The 13,347-nt window shown below is 39.8% G+C and overlaps 1 protein-coding gene across 1 annotated transcript in view; it reads left to right on the top strand.

Annotated features, from left to right (window-relative positions):
• LOC144781954 (cytochrome P450 2A13-like) overlaps positions 1-13,347 on the top strand; it is a 609,250-nt gene that overhangs the window by 245,983 nt on the left and 349,920 nt on the right. Inside the window, exon 5 of the mRNA XM_078661044.1 lies at positions 11,391-11,567. Coding sequence (XP_078517170.1) covers positions 11,391-11,567 — 177 coding nt within the window. The remainder of the gene's footprint in view (positions 1-11,390; positions 11,568-13,347) is intronic.

Raw genomic sequence — 13,347 nt, 5'->3', positions numbered from 1 at the left:
CATAAAGCTGAAGCTCAGGCGTTGTCCAGAGGCGACGCCAGAATGCTAATGGTCGCAATCTGGCCTGGTCCTCCACAGGCTGACACCCAAGGTCATACAGAAGTGGGATCCGCGGTGATGACTGTGGGAGGTCAATGGCCATCCTAAGAAATTTATTTTGGGCAGCTTTCATGGGATCAAGGTTACTATAGCCCCAGAGTTCCGCCCCATACAAAACAGATGGTAGAACTTTCGTACCGTAGATCTTCATTAAAGGGGACATAGGCCTGGTAAAGGAGCTTTTATGTTCTTTAAGCAAGGCTCCTCCTATCTCCGCATGCTTTAATGCCAATAGGTCAACCTGTTGGGACCAACTAAGGGTCTCGCTAAACGTAACTCCAAGGTAGGTAAACAATTTGGTCTGTTCCAGGAATGTACCACCCATAGTGACCCTAGCTGCGATCGGAGAGTGTCCTCTTAGTACCATAAATTTTGTTTTTGACACGTTTACCTCAAGCTCATGCTCGCAGCAGAACAATTCAAACCTTGTTAGGGCCTGTTGAAGACCCTGTCTGGTCTTAGATATTAAAAGGGTGTCGTCTGCGAACATGAGCAAGGGGATTTTCATTCCAGCCAGGGACGGGGCATCAGTAGGGTGATTGGCAAAATAATTTGTAACCCCATTTATATATAAAGAAAACAGGGTAGGAGCTAAAACACACCCTTGCCTTACACCTTTAGCAACTGGAAATCTATCTGTTACCTCCCCTGGTTTACCCCAACGTACTTGGGCAAATGTTTGGGCGTGTAGATTCACCAAGAGGCGTATAAGAGGGACTGGCATACCCAGCTTCGCTAAACAGTCCCACAACTTTGCCCTTGGGACAAGGTCAAATGCAGACCTTAAGTCCACAAAGGCTGCGTAAAGGATACCTTTACCTAGGATAACGGTCTTCCAGTAGAGAAGAATGAACCGAAAGGCCTGGTCTAGAGTGCTCACATGGGACCGAAAGCCGGCCTGGAGTGGTGTAAGAATGTTAAACTCACCAATCCAGTCCTGAATCCTGCCAAGAACAAGGCGGGCTGAGATTTTTTGTACCGCATCTATAAGGCTGATCGGCCGGTAGTTAGAGGGAACCGACCGATCGCCTTTCTTGTAGATAGGCAGGATTTCTGCCCCAAACCAGGACTCGGGGACCTTAGCGCCAGAGGCTAGAACATTAGCCAGATGGACTATGTAGGGGACCCAGAGATCCTGATCCTGCTGAAATAAATCATCTGGAATACAATCCGAGCCCGGGGCCTTGCCCCTTGGAATAGATTGCAGGATATGTTTAACTTCACAACTCGTGAATTTAAGAGGGGCGATCGGAACAAGACATGGAATGTCCTCCTGAACACTACTACAGTTCCTAAATTGTTCCTCAAAATAGCGTACCCACTGTTGTTGACCAACCGAGGCAGGGCTTGGGCGATCTTCCTGTGATTTGCCCCATTTTAATAGATGCCAGAACTGTCGCATGTTCCGAAAGCTACATGCTTCGGTTAGTAATAACCACCATTCCTCATCCCAGTTGGCCTTGGCTTTGTGCTTTGCATCTTTATATGCCTTCCTACAAGACCTAATTTGGCTATGATTTTTTTGCTTTATTGATTTAAACAAGTCCCCATGGGTTCGACGACACTCCTCATCAAACCAGGATATAGTTTTCAGTTTCCCCCTCTTACCCTGCTTGGAGATGGTCTTCACAAACAGCTTTTTCAACTCCAAAAATAGACTAGTGTGGATATTAGTAATTATTGCATTAATATCGTCCTGTCACCCACAACTAGAGATTTCTTCCAGTGAGTTAGATACCAAGGATCTAATCTCCTTGCGTGCCTCAACATTAACAGAGACTTTTGGCCAGCGTACCCTTCTCATGTCGTTACTAAGTACGACTTCATCCTGAACGACATTTAGGTTCCAACTCTCAGACCCAAGAAAACTGTGGTCCCTTAATTCCATCACCAGCGGGTCATGGTCACTTTCCGGGCGGATCGTGACCACCATGTCCTCAACTGCAGCCCACATCTTAACATCGACTAAAATATAGTCTATACGGCTACTATGTCTGCCGTTGCTAAAGGTATGTCTACCTATCCTGTCAGATCGCATTCTACCATTTAATGCTCGCAAACCCTGGTCCGGGCACAGCCCTTTAATAAATGTAGCAGATTGCGTCCATTTCCCAATCGGGGTTAACTCAAGCTGAGGAATCCCCCAAGTCATATCCTCAACCTCAGTGAGTAATCCATCACCTACACTCAGGGGTTCAAAACAGGAATTAAAATCCCCCATTACAACCGTGGACCCGTTTACGAGTGCACCTGATAGGAAGTCGTCCAAAATGTGGAGGGTTGGAGCAACCCTTCCGCCCTGGATACCCCTAACATATATATTGATCAACAAGATGTCAAGGCCTTTAGAAGACCTTATTCTAACCATTAATATGTCAGGGCTATCAATTGGTACCTCCTCCACTCTTACTCCCTCATGCTGTCGAACCCAAGTAGTCAGGCCTCCCATAGCGCGCCCTCTGTGACCTTTAATTGCTGGTTTACTAAAATTTAAATATCCAACAAAGAACACCGATGAGAGTGCCCAGGTTTCCTGGAATGACCAAACATCACCTTGTTGTATAAAGTCCACCCAGTCCGTGTTACACATTCGAGACTCAAGCCCGGCTATGTTCCAACTACCAAACTTGGTGCCGCTTGAAACCGCCAAGACAATAGTACTGGCCTTAGAAAGGGAAGGTACAACATCCTGTGAACGTGGAGCTACATTATCATCAGAGGTGCCCCATATATTTCGTCTTTCCTGTAGGGGTGCATCGTCACTCCTTTTATCAGTTTCAACCACACCATAAACTGCCAACACAGATTCCCCGCAACCATTTGGCGACCCCCCGTTACGGCCAATCACCTTATCATCAACCTCTACAGTCGCTACAACCTGTGCCACCACTTCTGTTTCCAATTTTCTACCCCGGGTCCCACCAGAAAGACCATAATTCCCGTTACCACAATGCGTTGGCTTGTCGTTTGATGTTACACCATAAGGGGGAGCCTTTTCTGGGGTAGAAGAAATACCCGTACAATCTAGGCTGGCCTTTGGGTCTGAGAGTGGAAAAACAAGTCAATCGTTAAAGTCCAACCCCGAATAAGGTTCGTACAGATTTTGCAATGGGATGTTCCAGTACTCGTTGTAACGGTTGAATTTGGTAGGGTCGCTTGATATGGGGAAGTAACTAGAAAGATGGTGGCGGGGAAGCAGGGGATAGGAGATGTTGGAGTTATTGGCGGAATGGGAAAAATAAGTTGTGTAGTTTGGCATGTTCAGGGAGGGAGTATTTCTACTAGAGCTGGGGTGGACAGGGGGTCTAAGCAAGGCCTCTGGGTAGAAATAGCTCAAATTTCGAGTGGAGACACCTCCTTCCTTATTTCCTGGGTACCAGTCACTTATCTGTGAGACAACTCTGTGATCCTTAAAATTAATGATCACAATATCTCCATCTATATCTTTCGGGCGAAGGCCCACCCAATTACACCTTCTTACCGAGATAATATCTCCGTTTAAGTGAGCTGGGAGGGGTCTGTTTGTTCTCAGCCAAAAGATGACTTTGTTTTTCAAGTTTTCATTATGTTCAGGATTTACATTTGTGATCGGGGGAACACCAATTAAAAGGATCACAAAGTTTGCCAATTCTGGGGGTAGATCCACTATGTTCTTACGATTTAAGGATGTTCTTTGGGTTATAGTTTTAATTTTACCAACCCCTGGGAGCATAGTTGGCTTGTTTGTAGTAGGGATCAATTTGTTGGGGGCCGGCATGGACTTCTCTTTTGCTGGCTTAGCTACTAACGTCGGTTTAGTTGATGTTGCGGGAGCATTAGTATTATTAATGGTTGAGTTTCCATTAGTTTTGGGTGGTATACTAGGGGTCAAAGTTGTAGTAGTAGGTTTGCCTTTCGATTGGGACTGATCCTTAGAGTTCGTTAAATGGGGGATTTTATTCGGATCAGCAGTTGCTAAGAGGCAGTCCATTTTTCCCCCAGAATCCTAACTCTCTCCATGAGTGGGAGCATATAGGATTTTAGAATTTGTTCGAAGAGTTCTATGGACTCCTTTTTTGACAAAGGTGATAATTCTTCAAGGGGAGGTGGAGAAGAATGGTTATAGGTACCTGGTGAACCCTCCCTCACCGACGGGACAATTGCTTTAGTTTTAGGGGTTACTAGTGGAGGTGGGGGGCCCTGATGGTTAAGACCTTTTCTTTTAACCCCACCCTTTCTCCTTTTCTTCCTTGGCGGAGAGCGAAAAACCCTACGTAGGTTCATCGGCTTAATTCCGGAAACACTTTTGTTGTGTGTCGGAATTGTCTCGGTGGGTGCTACAGTATCAATTGAGTGATTAGACAAGGTTGAGTGAAGTTGTAGGGCTATGGTTGAGGCTGCTGGGGTATTAAGGTCTATAAGGCTATTAGAAACAATAGGAGGACTGGTACAATTATCCTCACTATTGATACCAGAATTGATAACAGATGTGTTGTGGTCACGAAAAATGCTAGGAATATGGTCAGTACAGAATAGATCGGCATCTCTATTCGACCTACCAGTACTTCCAGAGTCTTGTGAAGTAATTAAAACTAGCGGGGAGCTCGGTGTTTTTTTTTTCAGTTGTTCTATGGATCGACGTCGCTCAGCACGTTTCTCTGCTAGTAGGAGTTCTTTGTCAATTTCCTTATTAGCTTTTTCAAAATATTTATCAAGAGGCCCAAGGATCGGGACCCCAACACAAGAGGGTAGTGAACTAGACATAACTATGGAAATCCTTAGTATGTTGGGTGCCCCAGGGACCGACTAACGGCAGAGTGAAGGTATTAGGGACCGGGCCCAGCCCAGCCTCCTTCGGCCCCCGACGGCCACAGACGGTCCCGCCCTTGTCCCGGGCTTCTCCCAGGACACTCCCGCGCGCTCCCGCGCAGCAGAGATGATGTGTGCTGTTTATTGGGAAAGTGGTTGTTGGGGGCATGGCAATCAGGGAGAGCGGCCCAGGTGACTCAGGTCAGGTCAGTAACAGGGACTCCTGGGAAACGGAGTCCGAGTACCAAACGCTCGCAGCCCCGATTCCTCAAGCGCCCACAGCAGACCTGGAAAGTCTCCTTCTCCCCAGCGCCCACAGAGAGCAAGCGACGCGAAGCGGGATCCGCGAAGCGGGTCCGGCAAGAAGTAGCGCTCCAAGGAGAAACAGCGCCCAAGATGGCAACAGCGCACCAGCAACAGCAAGGGTCCAGTCCCAACAGCAAAACAGGAAAGCAGAATGCGGTCCCACGCAGGTCAGGAAGTCCAGTGGTTTTAGCAGCGTTGTTGGGGGCGTGGCAATCAGGGAGAGCGGCCCTGGTGACTCGGTCAGGTCAGTAACAGGGACTCCTGGGAAACGGAGTCCGAGTACGAAACGCTCGCAGCCCCGATTCCTCAAGCGCCCACAGCAGACCTGCAAAGTCTCCTTCTCCCCAGCGCCCACAGAGAGCAAGCGCCGCGAAGCGGGTCCCGCGAAGCGGGTCCGGCAAGAAGTAGCGCTCCAAGGAGAAACAGCGCCCAAGATGGCAACAGCGCACCAGCAACAGCAAGGGTCCAGTCCCAACGGCAAAACAGGAAAGCATATTCCTAATGTGGGCATTTTTAACTTACCTATATATCCCCAGTATATGGTACAAAATGTATACCCAGGGTGTGTAAGTTAAATGTCACTAGTGGGCTGCATTTCCTATAATCAAATCCACTAGTGTGATAGTGTAAAATGTAGCTAAGGCCTACCAGTGTATCTTGAATGTAAGCACTGCAGTTTGATGTGTCAAAAGAAACCCTTTTGCCAAGTTAAATCATCCTTTTTAAATATTAATAACGAACCCCTATGTGCATCTTGTGGTTAACAAGGCGGGTGCATGTCATTTAAAAGTAAGACAAATAAATGCATTTAATGTTAACATGTCCTTACGGTGATTAGTAGCCAAACACTTCTTTTCACAGGGGTGGGCCTAGCTGTCCTATTTAGAAAACCAGAGTACAGATTAAAATCTCCTAATACTGTATCTGACTAATGGGACAAGCTGAAATACTAAAACAACTGATTTCAAAAAGCAATGAAATCCAATTTCTATTTTAGTAAATGTTAAGTAAATTAGTAACTTTTAGAAAGTGGCCTTCTCCATGCCTGGATGTCCTGGAGGCTACATTTGAATTTGCTCTTCCAATTCTGCTAGCCAGTAATTAGAATTTGAATAAGTGTGAAAAGGTGCAAAGTGCCTCCCAAGAGCCAACGAATCTATGACAAAATATCGACCACAAAAATATCTACCTACCTAAATATCGCAACAAAAATATCGAGGACAATAATATCGAGATCCTATCTCTAACAAGGTAAGTACAAAAATATCGAAAAAAATATATCGATGTCAAAAATATCGCTTTTTAGAAAATATTGTTTTATTTTAATAAAAAAACAATGTAATATTAACAAAATAATACTTATAAATGTAATAAACATAGTTAAAAATATATTATAATATTTAAAATTAATAAATAATGTAATAAAAACTAATAATAATAAAGATATAATACATAGTATATACTTCATTATTAATAACTCTAAAATAATTATTTTAATAACTTATAAATAAATGTAAATATAATCAATTACAAATACATTTATATACATAAAATAATAATATAAATACCAATTAATAACAATGTAAAACTAATAAAAAAAATTTAATAAATTTTGGATAGCGTACGGGTAAAAATTACTATTCCCATTCCAGAGAGTGCAACAGTACGGAAAGTGTTGGATAGCGTAGGGGTAACAATTACTATTCCCACTACAGAAAGTGCAGCAGTAGGGAAAGTGTTGGATAGCGTAGGTGTAAAAATTACTATTCCCACTCTAGAGAGTGTTGGAAAGTGTTGGATAGCATGGGGGTAACAATTACTATTCCCACTCCAGAGAGTGCAACAGTAGGGAAAGTGTTGGATAGCGTAGGGGTAAAAATTACTATTCCCACTCCAGAGAGTGCAACAGTAGGGAAAGTGTTGGATAGCGTAGGGGTAACAATTACTATTCCAACTCCAGAGAGTGCAACAGTAGGGAAAGTGTTGGATAGCGTAGGGGTAACAATTACTATTCCCACTCCAGAGAGTGCAACAGTAGGGAAAGTGTTGGATAGCGTAGGGGTAAAAATTACTAATCCCACTCCAGAGAGTGCAACAGTAGGGAAAGTGTTGGATAGCGTAGAGGTAAAAATTACTATTCCCACTCTGGAGAGTGCAACAGTAGGGAAAGTGTTGGATAGCGTAGGGGTAACAATTACTATTCCCACTCCAGAGAGTGCAACAGTAGGGAAAGTGTTGGATAGCGTAGGGGTAACAATTACTATTCCAACTCCAGAGAGTGCAACAGTAGGGAAAGTGTCGGATAGCGTAGGGGTAAAAATAACAAACTTATAAATAAATGTATTTTTTTAAATAATAAAAATATTACCCTATTAAATAAATATAAACCATTTACAAATACCAATACATAATTATTAAAAACAAGATTCGCAAAATATTTTTAACCAAACAAAATTAATAAAAAATACCATATAATAATATTTAATTACCAATTAATAAATAATTAACAATTATATAATTAACAAAACAATTAATTAAAGAACATTATTACTTAATTACATTTAAATTACTTCCCGCCCTATTCCCCTATAAACCCACAACCCACTACAGAACATAATTATCAATTAATCAATTAATTAAAATTAATTACCAATTAATTAAAAATAATTATCTATTAATTAAATGTAATTTATAATTCTTACTAATTAATAATCAATTTAACATACTTAAATTACTTCCCACCCTGTTCCCCTATAAACCCACAACCCACTACAGAACATATTTATCAATTAATCAATTAATTGAAATGTATTACCAATTAATTAAAAAGAATTACCAGTTAATTAAAATGAATTGATAATTCCTACTAATTAATAATTAATTTAACATAATTAAATTACTTCCCACCCTATTCCCCTATAAACCCACAACCCGCTACAGAACATATTTATCAATTAATCAATTAATTAAAATTAATTACCAATTAATTAAAATTAATTACCAATTAATTAAAATTAATGTATAATTCCTACTAATTAATAATTAATTTAACATAATTAAATTACTTCCCACCCTATTCCCCTATAAACCCACAACCCGCTACAGTACTAAAATACAAAATTTAATTAAATTACATAAAAATAAATTAAAAACATAATATATACATCAAAATTATTAACATCGATATTACTGACATCGATATTTCAAACTTCGATATTATTAATATCAATATTACATTTATCGATATTCCTTACCTTCTATATTATGTCCCTTCGATATTTAAACTTCGATATAATTGTATATCGATATTTAAATATCGATATTTTGTCTGCATACCGAGCCAACAATAGGAATACCTCAATGAGCGTAGAAGAATCACTTGAACCCGACAGAATTTGCAGCTAGGGATTGTGGACATACTTTTTGACATTACAGTATTGAATCTTGGCTGAATGTCAAACCCTGATTCACATGTTTGCTGGGTTCACATAGAACACTTTGGGGCACACTAGAATGGAATAGAAACATGATGCCAAAACAGTTCTTATGAATCAACTGAATGGCTGCTGAAAATCCTACTTCTGTTAGACTAGACTTTTGTCTCTCAGTGTTACATATGGCACTGGGGCACTATTGAACAGAAGGTAAACAAGGTACCAAAACAATACTTGGATATCTACAGTCGGATTGTTGACAAACCCTACTTTGTTCTACCAAACATTTGTCTCTTGGTTTATTATGGAACAGGGACTGCCCCAGTTTAGCATTAGATGTGGAAGGACACTATAGTATACTCCCACACACACACCTTGCCTTCAGAGCCCAAGTTTAGTTTGACTGAAGAATTTCACCATTCTGAAAATGCCCAGAATAGGTTGGGTTGGCCATAGAACGTTTACCCCATTGGTTAATGTGTGCCCAGGAGTCATTACCACACGCTAGCTCATGCCTGGCATATGTGTAGCATCTCCAGGCACCCACTTCAGAAGAACCCTGGACCTGACTGGAAAACTGAACCTGCTGTCTGCAATCTGAGAAAAGACATGAAGGACTTAACCTGCTCTGTCATGTACCAAGGACAAAGAAGTGGACCACAAGGTTTAGAAGACTGGCCTCCTGCTCAAGATATAGGACTAGAACAGGGTTAAGGATCATTCCTGCAACTGCCCAGTTGGTGAGGGCAACTGGACTGGGTCTGGACCCTACTATTGGCCTCTGTCTGACACCTTGTGAATCTCCAAGTGCCTCCCCTTGAGTTCGTGTGACTTCAGAAGTTTTCTTTTGTGATGGATTGGAACTTGAGGGACTAAAGTCAGATGGAAAAATCTTTAACCAGAACAAACTTGCTTCATGTATCTGATGTATTTTCTTCGCAGTCAGTTTCTAATTGGGTAAAATCTTTGACCAGGACAAACCTGCTTCATATATCTGATATGCTTCATTGAAGCCAGTGTCAAATTGCTCTTCAGTTCCAGGCTACTGTAATCATAGACTCTTATTGGAGGTTTCTGCTGCTTGGCACTATTCCTACTTAAAACTTTAAAAACATATCTACGGTCCCCCTTACTGGATTTTGGTGCAATTTTACTCCTTAAATTTGACTCTACTTTTCTATTTTTGTTTGGGATTTTTATTTTTGGGGATTTCTAACTTATACCTCTTTTTTTGTACTGCATAGATACTTTACACATTACCCTGAGCTAAGCCTGTCTGGTCTGTGGCATAGCTACCAGGGGGTTGACACCAGGTTCATTTAATGACTTTGATTATTCACCCAGACAAGGGTAGTGAATATTCCTTGAGGTGGATAGTAATCTACCCCAAATATTAATTCAATGTATTACAACCAGTAAATGAACTCACCATGTCACACCTTTCTCTGCCTTTCATAAATAGCATTCTGACTATATTTGACAAACTAGTACTATATTCTTGTCATATTGTGACCAGTATGGTTGAATTGTCCTTAACACTGACATACCAGAATCCACTCCTTGATTCATTGTTACTGTGTGAAAGTAATATATGTAATTGCTTGGGGAAAATCACAAACTAAAATTAGGGGACATGCAATATACTTGCTTGAACTGCAAATCTGGAATTTAGTGACACACATATAGATTAAAGGTTTTTATGAAATTGAAAAAAAGTTTTTATGGTAACAATGCAGTTTTCAAAATGAAAATTGTGTACTTCAATGTGAGATGTCATTATTTTAAAAGACGTGCTAACATTGCAGACAACATTATTCCATGTCCATAAGATACTGAAAGATGGTAATTGATGCATAATTCATTAGAGACACATACTGCTCATTGTGGTTCCTTGGTTCAAGGGTGCACTTACTGCTACAGTAGTTTAGCTGCTACTTCATGACATATGTAGTGTGATTTTCATATACAGTAAAGCTTATTTAATGTAATCTATATTGCTGTAATCCGTTTGCCATCTGACCCTGCAATCTCTATGTAATTTAGAGTAGAATTGTTGTGAATGGCTGTACGTTTTTTGCATGTCTGGTGTGTAAGACTTCCGGTTGCGAGACTTGTATAATTGTTGTCTTGTTATCCCTGCTCCTTCCATGTAGAGTCTAATCAGATCGTATTACCAAGTATCAACTTGGAAATGTTTGCGTGGGACAATTTGGTTCAAAAGAATGCCATACATAAAATATATTTCTAGAAAGTATTTACTTTACACCGCTTTTACAGTTCACTAACTGTCATTGAGTATCCCATGATTTTCATCTGTATGCTTGCAGCATGTTTCCTAGGCCCAGATTTACTAAACGTTCACACAATGCACAACAAGTCAGAATGATGAACTGCATTGTGTGAACAAGCGAGAGCAGAACTGTGCCATATTTACAAAGTTGTGCTCTCTTCTAGTGCTGTCGCACTTATGGCTGCCTATTGCCAGTGCAGGCACCCTCAAAGGATACCTCCCCTCACAAAAAGTATCCTTTGTGGATTATTCCACTTTGTAAGTGTGCTGCATAATGCAATTGTGCAGCAATTGTACTCCTAACTACTCCTTAATCCAAACTCTTATGTAAAGTGAATTGAACATTTGGAGGTTTCCTTGATGGATAGGAATTCATGCAGCTTCACTATTTATTACAATACGTTTGACCACTAAAGCTAATTCATGCAGGAAGGCCTGATGTGACTTATTTTGGTTTGATTTTCTCTTTACAGCTGTATGAAATGTATCCGAGGATAATGGACCACTTACCCGGACCTCACAAGAGAATGTTTGAGCTGTTTAAGTATCTGGAAGATTTCATTGTAGAAAGAGTAGAAAAGAACCAGAAAACCCTGGATCCCAACAATCTAAGAGATTTCATTGACTGCTTTCTCATTCAAAGAGAGAAGGTAATCTATATTTACCCTTTACTAATATTAGATACGTCACAATTGCATAATTAAAGTTTAAAGTAGTATTTATTTATAGAGCAAATGTCCATATTTATTCATCATTGCCCACTATTATATTTGCGTTGGATATTAACCAAATACATTTTAAACTGGATTCTTTTGGTGAAAGCTTTGGAATTACCATTCAGAACTAAAAAACAAGAAAGATTTGCTCTATTAGATAATTCCATTGTTTTTTCAGATAGTTTTTATACACAGAATCAGAGGGGATTCTGTGATTTTATCCCAGGTTTTTTAACTGTGAATAGTTCTCCTATTACACTATGTACACCATAATCTGTCCAGAATTGAAGAATACTTGTCTTTAGGTCATATCAATACAAACACGTATTTTGATTGAATTTGGACTCAAATTATTTAGTCATGATTTTAAATGAGTGTGCGAATCTCCTTCATTCGTTTTTTCAAAATGTGATGCACTGGCATGCACTGATTAGAGCAGTATTTATTTACATGAATAATCTGTTATGATAACTAATTCTTGATTTCCATGTAATCATGGAAAGCAAACACATAACATTTAGAAGTCTTTTATCCATATTATCATCCAGTGTGCTGTATCAGATTGACCTTTACCCACTAAGAGAAGCTAGACTAAAACCACAAAAGTATTCAGTACGTTGTGTGTTCTTTTGGAAGCGCTCCTCTTTTCTTTCTGAAATAATAGAATTTCTTTCTGAATCATTACACAATTTAAAGCCATACATTACTTTTTGTATCATGAGAAATTGGTTGTTTCTATTCCTAATTTAAATTCCCTTTTGGAAGTTATTTAATGAGCTATTAGAAAAGTTGAATATTTCCAGGTAAAAAAGTGCATTATAAGAAGTTCCAGTATCTTTGTTTTGTCATGGGAAAAGGCAAGCACATTTTCCTAGTCTCTAGATATGTTTTGAGGAGTTAAGATATACAAGTCAGTTTATCTGGGTTATTCTACTCAGGAATACATTTAAAGTAACCCACATGGCTGCTCTTTTGAAAAAATTAAAGGCCTTTATGTTTGAAAATGTGTTTATTTATTTAATTATTGTAAAATAGATTGAAATGATTTAGTACACATTAAAATATTAAATGCACACATACATTTTAGCTGATATATATCCTGATTAGTAACTTTTGGGTTATTTGTGATACCAAAACAAGAAACATACTTATGATGTATTTATGTTTATCTTTTTGCTTAAAAAAATAAACATTAAAAAATGAGTTAAGCAACCAGATAGAAATATGTTTGCTGTGGCAAGCATGAGTGGCAGTTACTAAATAAATATGCAATAACACGGAAGCACTTCTAAAAACATCTATTAATAACAATTGAATTATATAAATGGAGCCCCAGGAGAGTTATGTCAGGACACTTTATCAAAAGAGATTCCCAGGTAAAAATATTGTCTGTGCAAGACAAACAAAATCTTCTAGGGAAACAAAAACGAAAAAGGAAAATTATGTAAGTTGTGGACAATTGTTTTGCTATTGGGTCAGGAATGAAAAAATAATAAAAAAAGTCATAAGGGTTCTGAAAAGAAGTACATTTCATGGAGCCATGGTCAGGTAAGAGATGCTTTATTCAGTCCAGTGTCAGCAGCTCCCCGGCAGCAACTGCCCAACTAGAACACTCATGTGGAAACTCCAATGAACGCTCCAAGATAGAATGGAGCACGAGGGAACACACGAGCTGGGAGGACAGGAAAGGACCCAACAGGTTCGAAAAAGATAA

This window comes from Lissotriton helveticus, chromosome 9, assembly GCF_964261635.1.
Source record: "Lissotriton helveticus chromosome 9, aLisHel1.1, whole genome shotgun sequence".
NCBI lineage: Eukaryota > Metazoa > Chordata > Amphibia > Caudata > Salamandridae > Lissotriton > Lissotriton helveticus.
Note: the sequence above shows the minus strand (reverse complement) of the source record. Positions and strands in the feature narration are given on the sequence as shown.